The following is a 19,988-nucleotide window of genomic DNA, read 5'->3' as shown; positions in this document are numbered from 1 at the left end:
TGATAAATACAGTGTTTAATATTAAATAAGTTTATGGTAAGATGTAGTAAGATTAGGCAAATGGAATCTATCCTTGAAATAAACTCTGATGACTAAAGTGATAGGAAATAAAAACTGACTGTGAAATGTACATTTATTTTTCAAATTTTATAAAGAAAATGGTTAAATTAAAAAGAATAGACTCTGCTTTTAGAATAAGAATTATAAAACAGATTATTTTGAAATAGAATTCTTAAAAGTCCTTAAACCCAGGTAGCCTTTTCATAGAGACATGTCTTCTATAAATCCATACAGTCACAATAGCTTGTTGTGTTTAAGCTTTATTTTAGAGAGAGAGCTGAGGGGAGGGGCACAGGGAGAAAGAGCCTTAAGCAGACTCTGCTGTGCACAAAGCCCCACTCAGCTTGACCTGGGGCTCGGTCTCATGACCTTGAGATCACAACCTGAGTATGACACTTAACAGACTTTATTACCACCCAGGTGTCCCAACCAGAATAGTTTCTAAACTATTGAAATGATTTTCATTTCCTGTCTTCACAGCTTCTAGAAAATAACTTCAATTTCCCTTCGTAATCTGGGCTATTTAACAATACTATCAGGAAAAAAAAAACAGGCATGACTAAAGATTAAATCAATTTACTGCATTCAGAGAAATTTTTATATTTAGAGAAAAGCTTAGAATAGATAAATGGGAGGGGTGGGGTTGGTGTGAAGAAGGCTTAGGCCTGAACTATGTCCTTTAAGAAGCTGTAATCTGTACCCCATACATAACTGGGAACAATCTTTGTAGACTCCAGCTTCAGTTTATCTGAGATTTTACTGTTACCAAGCAGCCAGAAGAATTTTACCTGCTTCTGACACCCAACTATCCTTTAAACACAAGGACATATAGGACTTACAAACAGACACAAAGCCCTTTATTCCAAAAGACAACCAAGAGCTTATCCTTAGAATAATCAGTCCAGTAAAAGAATATATTGTTTTAAGTAGGGGAGAGAAAATGTAGATAGGCAAATTTGAGAGCACAGGAAGCTACTTGGACAATGAAGGGTAAATAGGAAGATGCTGGAAACAAACTTCGGCCAGCCCATTTGCCTTGGCTGTGAACAGGGAAAAGCATGTGTATGGTTTTGGAACACTGTTCTTCGTATAACATACCAACAATTTCTTAAAAAAAAAAAAAAAGATCAAAAACTTCATTTAGTACCACCAGACCAGATTATAAAACTAGATGAAGTTTCTTAAGGCTTTTATTTTTTCCCCTGATTTCAAAGAAGCCAATATCAAGGGTTCCAAATATGTATTTTAATCTTTTGACTGTTTTCCTGTAAGTAATTATTAAAATACATTTGATGACACTTTGTGGGTATACTTACTGAATACTGAGCCAGAATTAGTAAGGGAGGATATATTTATTCTAAAGCCCCTAAATCAAACTTCAACAAAATGGTTTCTCATAGAAATGGAGGAAAGTTTATACATTCATAACAGAAAAATAGAAATCACATTTAAGTTATATAGTAGATCAAAGGGCAGCAAAATTTAATTGGCAAATTCCTGCCTGGCCATAAACTACCATTTTGAAAGCATGTTCATTCCATCTCTACTCCAAAAGGCTTACTTCATCTTACAAGTACAGTTGACAAGTTTGATAAATTCTTAAGTACTAATGTGATTTTTATGCTCTGTGCTGTAGTCACCTGAGTCTACCAATTATTTTCACAGAATTCCTTCATTTGTTAAAATATTCTTAGGAACTGAAAAATACAATAAAAATTCAAGTTCCACATCCAGGCGTCCTCATTTGTCTTTGCTACAGAATCAAGTTCTGTGCTTTGGAGTTAACACAAATGTGGCACAAGAGTTTTTGCTTGTTTCCCCATTGCAGTTCTAGAAAATCCGGAATTCTGTTTTCCAGATCAATTTTCCTAAGTATCTAGTAAAAGTTGGCACTGCCCCATTTCAGCCACTAGGTGGTGATAACGCAAAGATCCACGATTGTGACCTTCTGAGGATAACTAGCAGGTTAAAGAGGCAAAATTAATTAGGAGTGTTTAGGCACTATTAACATGAGTACATAGGCTAAATGGTAGGCAGTGAAACAAAGTTCTCCCCATGTATTTTAGCAAGACTTTGCCTTTGTGCTGCAGTAAGCAGAGTAATGCAGGGCTTCTCAAGTTATCTTTGGTGAAGGGCTGGGTTTTTATTTTCAGACTGGTGTAGTGCCTATAGTTTTAAAAAAGACAATAAAAATTAATTCCTAGACAAATGAAATAAAGACATACAAAATACAAGCAATTTTTTTTTTATTAGATTCAAGAGAAACAAAATTACTCCAATAAGTTGCTTTAAAAGAAGTTTCTGAATGTTTCCTATCCGTATCTGTACTTGACCAGTAACCTACGGTGTTGGTAACCTGTGGTGTGGGCACTGGTCTGAGGACTACATTTTGAGTAACGGTGAAACCTCGCTTGATATTGTTTGCCATGCAGTCAACAGAACTGGTTCAAAATGTGGCTCGGTTACCATTAGCTGGGTAGCCAGGGAAAGGTCATTTAACCTAAGCCCCAGTTTACTCATTTGGGTCAGGTAAATAATACCTATGTTTGGGCTTTGTAGGAGAACTCAGTGATAACCTAACTAACCTCTCAGGAGGCAAATGTTAGTAGAAACTGAATAACATAGTTTACATATTTAACAGATTGTCTCTGCTTCATCATCTTACTGACTGGTGTTTTTTCCATGAATAGACAGTGTTCAGTTGATCATCAAACATTTAAAGGACCTTGAAACCTTGTTTGATGGCCCTAAATGGAAGCACAGCTACTTGGAGATCCTTGACAAAAACCTGTCCCATCTGAGAAGTGTACCCTCTTCTGTGTGGGCATCTCTACTGGGTGGAAGGCACACAAGAAGAGTAGAGGAGTCTGAGGGTGCCTGTTCACCCAGATGCACCTGCAGTCATACTTCTGTGTCCCCTGTGTTTGAAGAATTGCAGAAGCATTCAACTGTCAGCTCAAAGTCTAGGGAATTACTATAAACCCCAGGAAAGGTTGGCATTTAAACTACATTAGACCAGGTCGAGGATGGCACTTTGTTCTTTGACTCATCATTATAGCGACCATTTACTGTAACTTTCCTATGACAAACATACATGGCTTCAGTCTTTACAACAATCCTGACAAATGTATCATCTTAGACATAAGGACACTAAGGTTCAGAGATGCTAAGCTGCCTAAATCACAAAATGCCAGTTACTGGCTAATTCTAAAATGCTAGCTAGAAACTTGTGCTCTTTAACACTGTTTTTACCTCATCCAGAAGCACGAGTAGCTGCAGCTACGGTGTCCAGATTGGTCTTTAAGTGAACAGAACAAAATCATACTAGGCCTGGTCCCAAAAGTTACAAAAGCTGTAAAGTCCGTCTAAACCACCAAAAAGTACTTAAATGAAAATGCATAACTACTATACCAGAAAAAAATACCTCCCATCATGAAAATGTCACTGAGGGTATTAAAAAAATCTTGGTACACCATATCCACAATTAAAAAAAAAAATGGGGTCCAAAGATCCTATATATCTGATATGAACTGTAATTCATATTAAGAAAGGCTTGGAGTTTGAAACCAAGATCACCTAATGTGCTCACTTTGACCAGTGCAGTAAGTTTCAGCTTCTCTCCAAAAATAGTCCTGAGATGGTACGTGGCAATTCTGCCCAGGTGTATTTCTGCTCCAAGGTAGAAAGGCCTAAGAAATCCACAAATGTAAAGTCACCCCGTGAAAAACATATGCTAGTGATAAAAGGAAAAAAGAGCAGTAGAACTAAAATATTATAAACCAGAGAGTGTTTTGTTTCTGTTAGGTAAAGGGATTTCTTCATAAGTTATTTTAATAAAAGGGAATTTCATAGGTAAAAACCAATATTCAAAATTATAAAACAAATAGAACTCTCTGTGTATAATCACTGCATCAAAAATTTGCAAGATACTGAAGAGAAATTCCTTAGTTGACCAATGTGGTTTGAAGGGGTAATAAAATTTTTTTATGGCTAAAGCAAGAGTCTTATTTCCTGTTGGCCCAAAAACAGATGTTTCATTTCCCAAATAGGTAGGTTCTCCACTGTAAAGAAATATTCTCGTATAGTTGGTTTCTATCTTCTTGAACTCTGCTCCAAGTTCAGCCAACTTCTTATATGTCCTTAACACGAATTTAGAACAGTCGTAGGATTCAAACCATGTCTCCGCCCCTCTTTCTGGGCTGGCTTGGACAGTCCATGTCTCGTAATAAATCCCTGTTTCATTGTCCCGCTTTACCCACTTGGCCATTTCGTTAAATGTGTTTCCTAGTTAAATAAAAAAAAAAAAAAAAAAAAATTACCTATGTGAACATCAAAGCTAATCATATTAGTTTTATGTAAAATGTTCTAACCTGATGATTAAGGCCATGAATAAATAATAGTTTTTATTATTATTTATCTATTATTTATAGTAATAGTTCCAAACCTGTATCTCACGATAGGAATCCAAGCTCAGCTAATTTTTATTCTATTTTTCAAGCTACAAGGTATTTCTGAATTGTAAACATTAGCTACAACAGGTGTATAAAGTCTTACATACCAATTCTACAATCATTTAAGGTATAGTCAAAAGCAAAATTATACACATGCAGAAGCCCTTTTTTTTTTTTTAAGATTTTATTTATATTTTGACAGAGAGAGACACAGCAAGAGACGGAACACAAGCAGGGGGAGTGGGAGAGGGAGAAGTAGGCTCCCCGCAGAGCAGGGAGCCCGATGCGGGGCTCAATCCCAGGACCCTGGGATCATGACCTGAGCTGAAGGCAGATGCTTAACGACTGAGCCACCCAGGCACCCCAGAAGCCCTCTTTCTTTACCCCACTCAACAAATCTTGGATTCAGAGGCAAAAGAGAGAAAACCAGGAAAAAAACTGGGGAAGAGGTAAAAGTGAATGGGGCCAAGGCGTGTTAAGAATGGAGGAGAGGAAATGCAGAGCTTTTCTGTCACACAGCACGGTGCCCACACAGTATGAATGGCAGCCAGGGGAGCTGCTACTCTAGAAGGCTGGCCTACTCATGTTACAAGAGAAAAGTACTTACTATACCCTATCCTCCTTGAGTATTTGATATTTCCCTTTCTCTCTATACTTGCAGCTGGTGGGATTCTGCTTACAACCTTCCCACTAACCATACAAATTCTTCCAATGAAGCAACTAAACTGGAAATGTTTTTGGCCACGTTTGTGCACTATACAGATTCTGGAACGGCTCACACTCTCCTACCACCTTGTACCAGACCAGAGGAATCTCTCCAAAAGTTAACAAAGCACCATACTTTGTGTGGTTACAACCTCATTTACAATGCCTAATAGAGCTTGGCCCCAACATTTCACTTTGTCACCCTGTGTGAACCTTTCTTAAGTGCTCCAACTTGAGTCCATGAAATCAATACTTTGTGTCCTATAAAATGAAGAGTGGCTGCTTTGATCAACTTTATGGAATTAAAGTTGTGGAATAATATAAAGCCTGTTTTCTTAGAACTGGGGATACTGTTCTTAGTGTTCTTCAACTTTAAAAAGTCACTGCTGTAATTGAGAATACTTCAAAACACTTCTGTAACATGAGAAAATATCAGTGAACAGGATTAATCACAAAGCAGATGGGTAACTGGAAAGATTTAGGCACTAGCATATTAAAAAATATTTTACATGAAATAATGATCACTTGTTCATATCGTACACTGATGTCAGAAAGAAGAATTTTCAGATAATGAGATAGGTGGACAGAGAAAGGAGAAATGTGAACTGGCCTGGAATGAAGAGTATGAACACTGAGCACGGTTAAAAGAGAAATGGACTTTGATATTGTTGGAATGGTTGGGGGCACATCAATTAGAAAGTAGGAAGGAAGATCAGGTAACAGCATGGTGTACAGTTAGAAGATTCCTGGTTCTACAACCAGATTTGTGACTTGAAGAGACTGGTAAGTCATTCTACCTGGTTGACCCTCAATTCCTTACTTATAAAAGGAAGAAGAGTGTTTTCTCCTCACTGAACTGTGAGATAACATGCTCCAAAATGCTGTGCAGAGTTATCCAAGTGGAAAGCATGATAACATCCTCAAGGCCTGTGGTTCACTGAAGAATTCTTACCACAAACAGGGCTTTCATTCCAGATTATTTCTGCTTTCTTGGGAACAACAATTATAATGCGGAGCTCTATGAATCATATGGGCAAGCTCCCTACCTCTAGGATGCAATGGCAGTCTCATCCTCATTCTACAATGGGGTAATGAGTCGATAAAGTAAAATGTCACCCAAGGTCACATACCAGTTTCTGGTAAAAGTTCTGAACTTTTTTTTTTTTTTTTTTTAAAGATTTTATTTATTTATTTGACAGAGAGAGAGAGAGACAGTGAGAGAGGGAACACAAGCAGGGGGAGTGGGAGAGGGAGAAGCAGGCCTCCCATGGAGCAGGGAGCCCGATGCGGGACTCGATCCCAGGACCCTGGGATCATGACCTGAGCCGAAGGCAGACGCTTAACGACTGAGCCACCCAGGCGCCCAGTTCTGAACTTTCTTCATCACTATCCAACAACGCTACACATGCAGCAAAATTCCAAGTGTTTCAGCAACTTTCCAATACATCCAAAAGAACAGAAAATCTTAGAGAGAAAATATTTCAATTGCCTGAGGAGCCTCAAATCCATAAGACTGTGAATATTTTGGAAAATAATGTAGCGAAGTAGTTAAGAAAATGGTCAATAGGGCTTCAGTGCCAAGGTTGGAGTCCCACTTATTTATTAGCTGTGTGACTTTAAGCACTTTGTGCTTCAGTTTCCCCATCTGTAAAATGGTAGTGGTGGGGAATAACAGTAACTATTTGGGGGGGGGGGGTTTGTGATGATAAACGATGTATAGATAAATGATATAGATAAAGCACTTGGAACCGCTGCTGGGCCCAGAGTAAGAACCCATAAGCGGTAGCTATTACTTCTTGACATAAAAACAAGGTATCATCACTGAAAATCTTTTTCCAGATATGGTTAACAGCACCTTTAATCAGTTATTTTATCAGGCGTTTTGTGGATGTTCTTCCACTATTTTATTTAGAAAGTCCAATTTAGTTGCAAAAAACATTTTATCATTTCCTTCATATTTCACCATGGAATAGAGGAGATACACTACTCATCATCTAAAGGTGACGCTTGGCATGAGCAATAGTCTGGGTCAAAAGTTATTGCTTCCAGAAGTACATTTTGTAAACTGACCTCTAAAGAGCAGAACATGAATGAAATGCCTCCATGAAAGTAATATTTTTTCATATGGATATTGATGCAATTGTTAAATACTGCCATATTTTTGAAACTTACCTGATATGGTTGCTACTAGAACTAACGTCCCGTTTTCCCTCCAGTGCCTATCATCAATTCCTTCAAAAAAGCAGGCAGCTCCTTGATTACACCAGAAAGGGGCATTCATTTCAGGTCGGAGATGGGGAAATGTACAGTTTCCAAGTTGGAAAAGTTCATACCATTCCATTGTGTAGTTCTTGCCAGTTAAAGTACTCTTGAATCCAATGGCATCATGCATAATTTTCTGTGTAAAGATCATACAAGTATAAAAGCACTTGTGAAGGAACCACTGGCCCAGGAACCAAATGGGAGAAAATGTAATACACCACGACTGTGTATCAACTACAGCAACTGCTCAGCCATTCCTCCTCCATGTTGCTATTCCTGTGTCCACCCTGTGGCTCCTCAAAGTCCAGGCCCTCCTCCACTCTGGTTTTGACTGCTGCCTATCTCAGATAGTAAGGATGTTTGCTATATGGACATGCTCTTAATTTCCTTAAGTTTAGAATGGGTTCAAGAAGCTCCGTGTCAGTCTCAGGAAGTCTATATACTTCACAGGGGGATGAGAGGCTCAAATGGTGAGCTAACCTAGGAAGTGTGCAGCAGGGACTGGAGGTGAAGTGTTTCCTGCCTACCTTGCCCCTTCCCCAGGCCTTCTCCTTTCTTACTTTCCAGGAGCTGGGTACGGATACAGAATATCAAAATGGATTAAAGCAACTGCATCTGTTACTGTCAGGATCATAAAATATGGTAATATTTTTTTGACTACTCATTTTAAAGATTTTATTTATTTATTTACTTATTTGAGAGAGAGAGAGAGAGCACGCACGAGCTTGCAAGCACACAGGTGCCCTCAAGAGGGGGGTGCAGGGCAGAGGGAGAGGGAGAGAATCTCAAGCAGACTCTGCCCCCAAGCACAGAGCCCAGGCAGGGCTGGATCTCATGACCCCAAGATCATGATGAGCTGAGCCAAAACCAAGAGTCAGATGTTTACCCAGCTGAGTCACCCAGCTGCCCCACTGACTACTCATTTTAGACATGCCAAGAACACGAATTAAACATTATCTCAAATCAGCCCTTTGCACAGCGATTATTCCCTCAAATCCACTTAATAAATCATTTAATTAACCCAAGTTATAAGATCAAGATGCAGCCTTACCAAGTGTCCCAGGAGGTTCCCATATTTAAATTCCCATACTGGGGCTTGTAACCGAAAGACTTCAATGACATCATCACCTTTCATAACTGGGATAGGTGAGCCAGTTGGACAGAATGTGTATTTAGCTTGACAATAAGGATCTGGTTCTGGACGGAAGGAAGAGCGTCTAATAAAGAAAAAGAAACCACTAACTTAGATTCTAATAGGAATTTGGTTCTTCTTGAACATTTTAGAATCCAGATTTCAGTACCACTGTCAATAACATTTTCAGAGGAAACATTCAAAAGTTTAGCCCATAGTGTTTAAACATTTTATCTGTTATCCTGTGAACAAACTTCAATGACGTCTTATTTATTTTTAAAGATTTTATTTATTTGACAGAGAGAGCACAAGCAGGGGAAGCAGCAGCAGAGGGAGAGGGAGAAGCAGGCTCCCTGATGAGCAGGAAGCCGGACGCCGGGCTCCATCCCAGGACCCTGGCATCATGACCTGAGCTGAAGGCAGATGCTTAACTGACTAAGCCACCCAGGCGCCCTCCAATGATGTCTTTAATAGCCAATTATACATTAAAAGCACTTTGATAAATGCATGCTTCTCTGTTTCCTGCTCCCATTGTGAAAATCTTGAAAATGGGGGCTGTATCTTAAAATGTTCACAGATCAGATCTTATTTAGTAGACAAATACTCACTGAATAAAGGAGTATTTTCAAGTGATATTTAATTTCCTAAACAATCCATATGTTAAGATGATTCCAAAATAATTATGATTAAATAGAATGTATTTTTATTTTTATTTCAGAATATATTTTCTATTTTCTTAAGAATTAGCCAACAGGAGTGCCCCTCTATTTGCTAGACAGGATGTGGCCGAGTTCATGAATCGTTTAATAAAGCCAATTAGATCTTTAAACAATTTTAAATAATGAAATTAACCAATGATCCTTCAGCCAATATTTATTAAAGCTCTACTATGTATAGGACACCATACTAGGGAGGAGGAAAACAAAATTAAAATGATGTTCCCTTCCTCAAGAACATTTGGGTGGGGGCTGGGAATACATTAAACAAGTAAACCAAGTGCAGTGTGGTAAGTGCTAAAGAAAGATACAAAGTCCCTCGAGCACACAGGAGAGAAATCACTTCTACCAGATGTGGAATGGGTAGAGACGAGGAGGACAAAGAAAGAGATGAAGACCTGGCTTAGGTTTTTAAAATACTTCCAAAGGTTAGGACACGAGTACAGAAAACATTAAGTATTTTAAGACAGTAGGTAAATAAGACTGTAAATAAGGAATCCAGGCTTCAGGGCAGGAGAGGGCGGCAGGGACTGTCATTTTGCACTGACGCAGCAGGAACCGCAACCCCTGGACTCTACAACTGCCAAGGAATGAGCCCCAGAGTGAGCTTCAAGGATTGTAAGTAGCAGACCTGGTCTGACTGGATTTGCTGCAAAACAAACCTTATTTTATGAGTTAGAAGAGGGCAGTGAGAGAGAGGAAGTTAAGGCATTGGTCAGTTAGCAGTACCAGTACTCATGTAACAAGAAGAGAAGACACCCCCCGCTACCCAGAAGGCCTTGGCAATAGGACTAGGGGGCGGATTGTAGTAGTAGACACCCCTGGTCACCTTCCATATTTGGCACTGGAAGATACGGACGAAAAAAAGACGCTGCCTCCATCTATCCTGAAGAATCCTGGATCTCTAAGGTTTTAGACAGATCTGTTCTTTTACAACCCTAACACATCAACAAAAATTTCTATTTTAAGAAGTTAGCCAAAAATATTAACACCCTCCCCCCCACACACACAGCATTTATAAGATTTAGGTATACTTACCTGTTTTATAGGTGCTCATCTGGTTGAAACAAATACATAACTATATATAGTTTTCACTTGCCCACAGCTAAATCTCTTGTAGGTCAAGGGTAATTTCAAAAGCATAATTCGTGTGAATTTAATAAAGTTAAATTTTATTATATTCAGTAGAGAAGATTAAACTCAACTTAATACTTGAAACTTTTATAGAAACACGAAGTTATAGTCCATATCTTTCCCTAATTTTAAATCAAGTAGTTTTGGATTTACAATCTCATTTTATTGAACATTTATTTTTTACTTCTTTTTTATGTTTTTTTGAGTGAACACTGTATTAACATTTTTTCAAGAAAACCCAAACTTCTCTCTTCATATATATCAAGCAAAACGAGGAAGTGGTGCAAAGCATTCAGTGAGAATACGCTAATACCCAGGCTTGACAATAGCTGGCATTTACTAGATGTAATCCCCCTACAAACACGGGGTAAAAGCTACTATTCCTGCTAACTCAGGACACGTGGTTAGAGTTACGGATATGGAACAGCTAGTGATGGTGGTGCCTGATTTGACTGGAACCCAGAACTCTCTCCTGACCACTAGGTTAACCTGCCTCCCCATTCACTATTTTGTCATCCGAAATAGCTGTGCGTTTTCAAAAGTCCTGCCTGGTGTTAACAGCGTTGTTTTCTTTCCGTGTGTTTAGCCACCTGGACCATCTTCGGTCGTGTAAATACTTCTAGGTCAGAGGCTCCAATCAGCTTCACAGGTTTGCAGTCTCTGTCCTGGTCTTATGACCACATCCTACACCCAGACTGGAAACAGGTAACAAACGAGGTCACCAACCTTCCCGGGGTGCCTGAGTCAAAGGGGGCGGGCGAGTCTAAGGACGCATGACTTTTAGGGATAAAAACGGAAAGTCCCAGAAAACCCCAACCAGTGGGTCACGCTGTCAGTTGTGCCAATGGGTACGCGCTCAAGATAACGACGTGCAGGACGTTAATAAACAAACGCGATATTCAAAGTCTCCTCAAACTATTCAGTCGGTTACTTGCATCCAAAATTCACTCAGTAAAATGACATTACTTTCCGTTTCTTCCATGATTAGGGAGTGTCCTGAGCCTAGGGCACCTAGAAACTGGCGCAAGTGTCCCCAGAGGAAGAGAGGCCCCAGGGCGGCGCGCGGCTGGCAGCGGCGACTCCGGCGCGCTCCACCCGGTCCCCCACCGCGTGGGGAGCGCCTCTCGGCCCCGGCACCCCGCCCCGCCAGCCCCAGCCGTGCGCGCGCCCGCCCCGCCGCGCGCCGCGCGCACTCACTTGTAGGGCACGGGCCACTGGCGCCGGGAGGGGCCGGCCGCGGCCGTCGGCAGCCACAGCAGCGCCAGGGCCCAGCGCCAAAGCGCGCACCCCGGAGCCGCGCCCGCGGCCCGCTGCCCACCGACCCCACGGTGGGCGCTCCCCGCCTGCGCCATGTGACGGCTCCCGGTGCTTCCGGCGCCTCCCGAGCCCGGCGACGCGGACGGCCCGCGCGCTGAGCATGCGCGGAGCCACGCCCAACCCCGGACTCGGCCGCCTGGGTCCGGCCGGTCCCGCCCTCTCCCTGGCCGGAGATTCGGCCCCGTGGCGTCGGACGCCTTCCTGAGCCCGAGGGAGCGAAGCCCTTTCGTGCGGACCGTTTTCCCTGTCCGCAGCGGCCCGCAGGGTGGCGGCTTTCAAAACTTTGCCGGCCGGGAAGGCTCTTGGGTCCGGCTTCTTGGAGCGCTCCATCTGGGCCTCGGGGCCTCCTTTTTCTGAAACAGACCCAGAATGCCCAGTGCTTCTGGTCCCGCGTCTCAGTTTAAAGTTCACCGCTTCTTCGGAGCTATTTTTCTGACCTGCGCTCAACAACTCCCACCCAAACCAAGCCACCACCACCACCAAGAGTCCATCTTTGGGCCCCTCCTTTGGATTCTCTAGCACGGAACTCTCACTCCGCCACACAGGGTCCAGACTAGGTGACAGCAAACATTTGAGTGAAAGAATCTTTATTTGGCGGTGGTGGTGCCGTGAGGAAGACAATCATGGAGGAATGATTGGTCCTCACCCGACCTGAGGCAATGGCCAACGCAATGCACGGCCCACGATACTACGCTATTTGATCCACTCCACCCCTTCCCCCCCCCACCCCGCCCCGCGATGTTCTTCCTTGTTGGGATCGCCCGCTTCAGTGGGGCAGAAGATTCTACATTACCCTTCTTTGACCCTTCATCCAGCTCAAGAAAACAGTGGGATCAACCGCCCTGCTTCTGGTGAGATATCCATGGCCTGCCATACTTTCATACAAAGATATTGACTTATGTCTATAAATAGTACATTAAAAGCGTTATAACTTATAGTTACTTGTTTTACAAGAGAGCAGCTTACCTTCACTTCACCCACAACACTTGTGAACCATCATAGTATTTGTAAGGATACTGGAGTAAGTGAGGTCATAGGCGACCACATGACTCACGCTGGGGATGGAGGGAGCAGCACTGGCTTCCTCACGCCTGCTAGGCTTTCTGAGGGCTGATGGGAATTAGTCCCTCCCCCACCCAGCCTCCTTCCCCTTCTCCCACTTGCTGCACCAGCTTAGGAAATTCTGTGGAGATTCAGGCAGGGTACCATTTTAACACCCACTTACCTAAGTGTTTAGGTGGGTGCAGTCCTAGCTCTCCTGCATACCATGGCTCAGTTCAGAATCACCAAGGCTAAACTGACCTCTCCAAAGACCCACACAAGTTGGGGGTGGGGAGGGGAGGGCGCAACACATCCTAGCTATGACAGCTGAAATGTAATGTTCAGTTTGACAGGGCACCCACAGGATTCCCAGAGGGTATTTACTTGAGCATGACTTACCACTGAAACAGCTCTCTAGAGTAACAGTATACAAATAATGGGATCCTAGGCTAGAGGGCCAGTGGAGCTTCCCATCCTACTCAGGACTTCCGAGAGCTATAGAGACAAGTTTCAAGTTGACCATGGTCAGTGGTGGGGCTCTCCTCTCTTGGGACTGCAGTCTCTTCATTCCGCCTGCAGGGAGCTCTAATGGTGAGAAAGCAGTCCCTCATGTTAGCCTTAACTCAGCCTCTCAGTAGCTCCCATCTGCTCGGGTCTGGTTCTGCCTTCTGTTCCTTTTGGCTATGACCCCAGCATCCCAGGCTAAAGATGCTTATAGACTGTTGTTGCCTGATACCTCATTGTACTGACTTCTCTCTAGTTCATGGTTTTTAAATCTTGGAAGATCCATCAAAAAATAGTTTGAATTTTAATCCAGTTGGTTTCCCTTGGGTCCTTGCTCAGCTTAAGAACACTCAGAAGAATACTGTAGTCTGATAAAATCATGTTCATCAACCATTGAACTGTTGCCCACCAGTGGAACTGTATAGCATCTACTCAAAGGAAAAAATAGAGTTATAGGATTCTGGGGGAGGGTAGAGTTTAGGTGAAATTTAAATTTTTATCTTCACCTCCACCTTGGGCAGGTAGATCTGGTTAATTTCACGAAGCAACTGCAAGCCAGTCTGTTTCCAGAATTACTGGTTTAAACCAATTTTTTTTTTCATCTTTCTTGCCCTTCAGAATGTTCGAAGCTTTTTTTTTCTTTTTACTAATAATGGGATATATATGTGCTTAGAATCTCTCCCATAGATCTATCCCATGGATAGGAGATATTACTCAGTTTTGTAAAACCAAAAATACAGGGAAGAATGTTTAGAATATTAATATATATTTTAATCAAATACAAAGTTTAATAACAGGAGGCTAAAACGTGATTGTTTGCTTTCTAGTCCTAATGATGCCTTCTCAAAGTCAAGGGACACTTGACTCAGACCAGCCTTATCTAGTTCCTGGAGAGGTGGACCTGCAAGTTTTGGGGTGGGGTAGAAGTCAGTGAAGAAGGTGTGACACTTAGGGCCCCATTATATAGGTGCCTACCCTGCACTTCCTTCCTTGCCTCCTAATCCTCATGTCTTCCCAGATCACTGCCCCTGCAGGATCTAGCTTTTGGGGAAAGAGGAACTGTTTCTGATGGCAGACTGGGGGTGATAATCCAGAGCTTCGTTGGGTTGAATGCCTGGAAGTAGATCAAGTAAGAGCTTCCAAATGGTCTGCTTTGGGTTTTTGGCATTAAAACCCCTGAGATTTTAGGGGTACCTGGGTGGCTCAGTCGGTTAAGTGTTTGCCTTCAGCTCAGGCCCTGATCCTGGGATCGAGTTCGTGCGCTCCCTCTCAAATAAATAAATAAAATCTTTAAAATAAATAAATAAAACCCGTGAGATTTTAACTTAGAGCCCTGAGTTTGTGAGTTTTATTTCCCATTTGCTTTAGTTCAATGGTTGCCAACCCTGACAAATGATGGAATCACCTCAGGAGATTTTAAGACATACCAATGTCCAAGCTAGTGCTTCCGTCCCAGAGATTCCCATGTAACAGGGCCTCAACCTCTCCAGGTGATTCTAATATGCAGCAGGCTTGAGAATCCCAGCTTTAGAAAGACTTTAGAGATAGATTTATTCAACTCTCCCATGGTTTTGAGCCCTCTATGTTTCTATCTATAAAATCAAATCCTCTCGGGACACCTGGGTGGCTCAGTCGGTTAAGCGTCTGCCTTCGGCTCAGGTCATGATCCCGGGGTCCTGGGATCGAGCCCCGCATCTCATCAGCCTCCTTGCTCAGCGGGGAGGCTGCTTCACCCTCTGCCTGCCACTCCCCCTGCTTGTGATCTCTCTAACAAATAAATAAATAAAATCTTTAAAATAAAATAAAATAAAATCCTCTCTTCCATCTCTTTAAAAAGCATGTACTGTTGACCCTTGAACAACACAGGTTTGAACTGTGTGGGTCACCTTAAACAGAATTTTTTTAATATAAGTACAATACAGCTGTAAATGTACTTTCATTTATGATTTCCTTAACATTTTCTTCTAGCTTACTTCATTGTAAGACTGCAGTATATAATATATGTAACATACAAAATCTGCGTTAACAGTTTATGTTATCAGTAAGGCTTTAGGTCAACAGTAGGCTATGGGTAGTCAAAGTTATACACAAATTTTCAATGCATGGAGTTGTATTGTTCAAGGGCTATGTAATTTATATACATATGTATACACACATATATGGCTGTGTGTGTGGATAGATAGATATGTGTATGTATGCATTTGGAAATCAGTCTCTTTCTGTTCTACTTTCTTTCTAGAAGCTAATTTATAGCTCTCCTCCCGACCCCGCAGAAGTCCCCTGCAGTTCTTCCTTGTGGCTGCTATTTGTAGTTGGTGTTGGCCCTGAAGGCATACAGAATTACTTAGTGGTTTTCTGACTTTCCTTCCTGGTTTAGGCTCTGAGGTTGATTTGCTTGATTATTTTCATAGAGGCAATGACATCATTTGTTTTTATTTCTATTTTTGAAGGTGAAGCTATTTGCTCCTAATGCTGAGCAGATGTACATTGTTAATCACTTGAAAGAGAGCCCAGCAGAAGAGAAGAGAAATGTGCTGGAGGAAAATGCCAGGAGAGCCCATGGGGACATACAAGATTTGGCAGACCTGAACTCCAGCAAGCTTGAAGCTGTCATTATACCGGTGAGTTAACTGAAAGCTGTGAGACCAGCCGTTCATTTTAATTAACGTTCACTGACTTTAAAGCCCTTTGCAGAAAGAGCGGTGCAGACTTAGCTACCATCTTGAAGCCTCTGTGCCAGGTTCTAGATCACGGTTCTCAAACTTTGCTGCACATGAAAGTCACTTGGGAAGCCTTTAAAAAGTCTCAGTGCCTGGGTCACACCTGAGACCAGTCGCATCAGACTTCCTGGGGCTGGAAACCGGTGGTAGTGCTTTTTGATGCTCCACAGGTTCTCCCACTGTGCGGCCAAGTTTGAGAACCAGTGCTTTATGAAGAGTCACCAGTCATTCCCAGACTTGGCTGCACCTGGAATCACCTGGAGGACTTTAAAACCACCAGTGCCTGTGTCCCCATGGCCTGGATTTTGGAATTTTTAAGATTCCCATATGATTCTCATATGCAGACAAGTTTGGGAACCACTGCTCTATAAAAGCATGTCTCTAAGTTTAATAGGTATGTGAATCACCTGGAGATCTTGTTACAGCGCAGGTGCTGATTCAGCTCCCAGGTGACAGGTGGCATGCAGCCCACGTTTTGAGGCCTTGAGACGCTGGAAATCACAGTGGAGGGTTGCCTGTTTCTGGACCTTTTCAGTGCAGGAATCACTTTATAGATAGGTGACTCTACCTTTTAAAATAAATGATTGATTTACAAGTATGATTGTCTTAGATGTTTTTTACTTCTTTTTATTTAATCCCCTCATAAGGAACTGTGTGTTATATATTGATCTTTTTCAGACTAAACAGTTTTAGTTTGTTTAGTTTGTTCAAACACTTAAAATCAGTTTTATTTTAAGATTATTATTTTTTAAGATTTTCTTTCTTTCTTGAGAGAAGGCGTGCACGTGAGCACACACACACACACACACACACACACACACACACACACGAGCAGGGGTGAGGGGGCAGAGGGAGAGAGAATCTCAAGCAGACTCCTCCCTGAGCATGAGCCTGACACAGGGCTCGATCTCATGACCCTGAGATCATGACCTGAGCCAAAATCAAGAGTCAGATGGATGTTTAACTGACTGTGCCACCTAGGCACCCTTATTTTAAGGTTATTTATTTTGGGGGGCACGTGGGTGGCTCAATTGGTTAAGCATCTGCCTTTGGCTCAGGTCATTTTCCTAGGGTCCTAGGATCGAGCCCCGCATTGGGCTCCTTGCTCAGCGGGGAGTATGCTTCTCCCTCTCCCTTTGCTGCTCCCTCTGCTTGTGCTCTCTCTCTCTCAAATAAATAAATAACATCTTAAAAAATAATCTTGTTTTAAGATTTTATTTATTTGAGAAAGAACGCACATGAGAGAGCACGAGGGAGAGGGAGAAGCAGTCCCCCCAACCCGCTGAGCAGGGAGCCCGACTCAGGGCTCAGTCCCAGGGTCCCTGGATCATGACCCAAGCTGAAGACAGGCGCTTAACTGACTGAGCCACCCAGGCGCCGCTATTTTAAGATTATTTTAAATGTTCACAATATTCTTGAAATCTTTGGAGGTGGTTTGGAGATGTCCTACAGTGAGAATCAGAAATCATTGTTTTAGATAAGGAGTGTGGTGCTGTGGATACTCACATGTCTATCTGAACAGGTTGCTTACTGCTATTTTACATACAAAGTATTCCAGATGTCTATTGCTGGGTAACAAGCACCACCAAAATTTAGCGTCTTCAACAATAATTTATTATCTTTCCTGGTTCTTTTGGTCGACTAGGCTTAGCTTGAGCTTTGCTTGAGATCTCTCTGGCAAGCTGCATGGTGGCTGGAGCTGCAGGCATCTGAAGGCATGACTGGGCTGGAAGTCACCACCCTGGTGTCTTCACACCATGTCTGGTGCCTAAGCTGGGATTGGTTGGAACAGATGAGCAGCCATCTGGCCATTCCCTGTGGCGATCTTGCGCTTCCTGGTAACCTCTAGACCCCAGGGTGTTTGCGCTTCTCACATGAGAGCTGGCAACCCTCAGAACAACATTCCAAGAGAGCCAGCTTTCCTCTTATGCTCTAGCCACAGATGTCCCTCAGTGTCACCTCTGCCACATTCCATTGATCAAAAGGGAGATTAGATTCAAAGAGAGGAGTCTCCAAAAGGGAACGAATACTAGGAGGCATGGATATCAGGCATTGGAGACTTGCTACACATTATATATACAACATAAATTTAAATATCTCTTTATAAAACCTGGGGGGAACATAAGGGAGATTAATTATTAATTTTATTTGAGCTGCTGGTGTCTTGTAGATTTAGTCTTTTTTTCTTTCACTGCAAATAGGTATGCCCTGAGACAGCTTTGTAAAGATTATTGCCCTTGAGGTCTGATGTTAAAATTAGTTTTCACATCTCAAATGGTGTCACTTGTAAATCAATCAAAAAATTACAGTGGTTTTTAGTATATGTGCTGCCGAAGCGAGCACAAATTACAGTGGTTTTTAAAACAATCTTTTATTCTAATACATAAAGATACAGTTTTGTTTTTAGGAGGACTGAAGTTATCTCAAATGCTCTTTAAAAATTATATTTCTACTTCATACCACACTTGAAATATTTAGCAAAAATTATTATCATGATGGGTATCCCACCTGTATCTTCAGAATTTTACTGTTGATGAAAAATGTTACTATTATTACTTGGTGTCGTAAAATCCACTTTCTACAGGGGCTACATTGAAGCCATGTAAATTCCCTAAGGATCAGGTTTGTGTTTCAGCATTTGGCACCAGCTTTTTACAGAAGGATCTCTGAGCAACTTTGACAAATACAGGTTGCTATTCTGACTTTTAAAAATGAAGTTAAGAAATTAATTAAATCATTGCCAACCCCAGAAGACTTAAAGAAATGTTATTTTTCCATTCTAATTGTGGGTTATTGTGCTCATCTGCCTTAATTCTTTGCTGAAGAATTAATTGTTCATAGGTTCTTCTTGTCAGCTGCCTCAGGTAATCCTGGATTTCCTCTCTTTGGAGGTGGTTTTGGGGTGGCTCAGAGCCACTCCGTGAGCAGTTCGGTAAAGGACTCTTTCTGTTGCATTTCACACATCCTGGCAGCTGACACCTTCGTGCTGTGAAGTCACAGTGGGTCAGGAAACTCATGTGGATGCAGGGGGAGAAAAGGATGAAAAGCTTACTGCCTGGTAAGCAGGTTCTACAGCATTTTCCCATTTTCCTTCCTCCAAATGAGTATCAATGTAACTGCTTTCCTGGTAGCTTAACGAATTATCTTCCATTTGGGGCCTGCCGTATTTGGTAATTGGCACTGGGGTGGGGGCCGGACATGGTGAGGGACGGTGCTTTAAGGTGATGAGACCAGCTGGCTTTGAATCATAGGGAAAATGTATTCATTCGAAACACACTGGCTTACTCCATAAGAAAAAATTTTCAGTATATCAATTCTCTTGTATGATATCATTCAGCTGAATGGATCAAATTATCCTTGCTTTTATTATTTCCTATTGATCTGAGTACATACAGCCTTCATCTTCTCTTACTAAGTGAGTATTTAATGAAGCCTCATGTTGGAACAGATTTCTTCCATGCACAGTGCCTGTGGGCTTCAGTTCCAAACACTGCCGCATTTGAGAGGCCAGGGCAAGCTGATCATTTTAACTCTCTTCACAGTCATGCTGTCGATTGCCTAAGAAACATTTTCTTCCACCCAGGTATCTTCTCTTCTGATAGGTTCGATGATGCAGCTGGGGCCGCTGCCGTATAGGAGCCCAGCTGCGCACAGGGCTGCAGGGAGGGGCGTCCTGCCAGGATGCTGCTAGCAGAATGGCCCAGAGATGGCCCCTCCATGGGAGCAGTGTGGAGAAAGAGGCAAGATGGCAGGGGAGGCTTTCAAAGGGATTTGAAAAGTGATGCTTTAGTTATAATATTTAGAAGAACGTGTTCAAGTAAAAACAGCTCCAACCAAATGAGGGACACATTTTATCACTTACTGAGAGATACTTTCAGTGTGATCCTGACTCAAAGATTAAATAACCATCACTGAATTATTCAGAAATACATGGTTTCTAGACAAG

At 42.1% G+C, this 19,988-nt stretch overlaps 2 protein-coding genes across 2 annotated transcripts in view; both read right to left on the bottom strand.

The window, feature by feature from the left end:
- SCEL (sciellin) overlaps positions 1-19,988 on the bottom strand; it is a 732,032-nt gene that overhangs the window by 585,612 nt on the left and 126,432 nt on the right. The gene's annotated exons all lie outside the window — the stretch shown is intronic.
- Positions 2,290-11,866, bottom strand: CLN5 (CLN5 lysosomal BMP synthase). The gene is made up of 4 exons (XM_081815079.1): positions 11,658-11,866; positions 8,530-8,695; positions 7,389-7,614; positions 2,290-4,344 (listed from the first exon to the last, which is right to left on the bottom strand). The coding sequence occupies exons 1-4, from the start codon at positions 11,810-11,812 to the stop codon at positions 3,833-3,835; spliced, it is 1,059 nt and encodes a 352-aa protein (XP_081671205.1). The 5' UTR covers positions 11,813-11,866; the 3' UTR covers positions 2,290-3,832.

Source organism: Leptonychotes weddellii, chromosome 3 (genome assembly GCF_054177405.1).
Source record: "Leptonychotes weddellii isolate Sample4059 chromosome 3, ASM5417740v2, whole genome shotgun sequence".
Taxonomy (NCBI): domain Eukaryota; kingdom Metazoa; phylum Chordata; class Mammalia; order Carnivora; family Phocidae; genus Leptonychotes; species Leptonychotes weddellii.
This window is presented reverse-complemented; position numbering and strand designations above follow the sequence as displayed.

Coding starts and splice junctions, on each gene's coding strand:
- CLN5 (XM_081815079.1), bottom strand. CDS start 11,812: ATGGCGCAGGCGGGGAGCGCCCACCGTGGGGTCGGTGGGCAGCGGGCC. Junction 7,615..8,529: donor GGAACCTCCTGGGACACTTG/GTAAGGCTGCAT, acceptor ATCTTTACACAG/AAAATTATGCATGATGCCAT. Junction 4,345..7,388: donor TCTAGTAGCAACCATATCAG/GTAAGTTTCAAA, acceptor TTATTTAACTAG/GAAACACATTTAACGAAATG.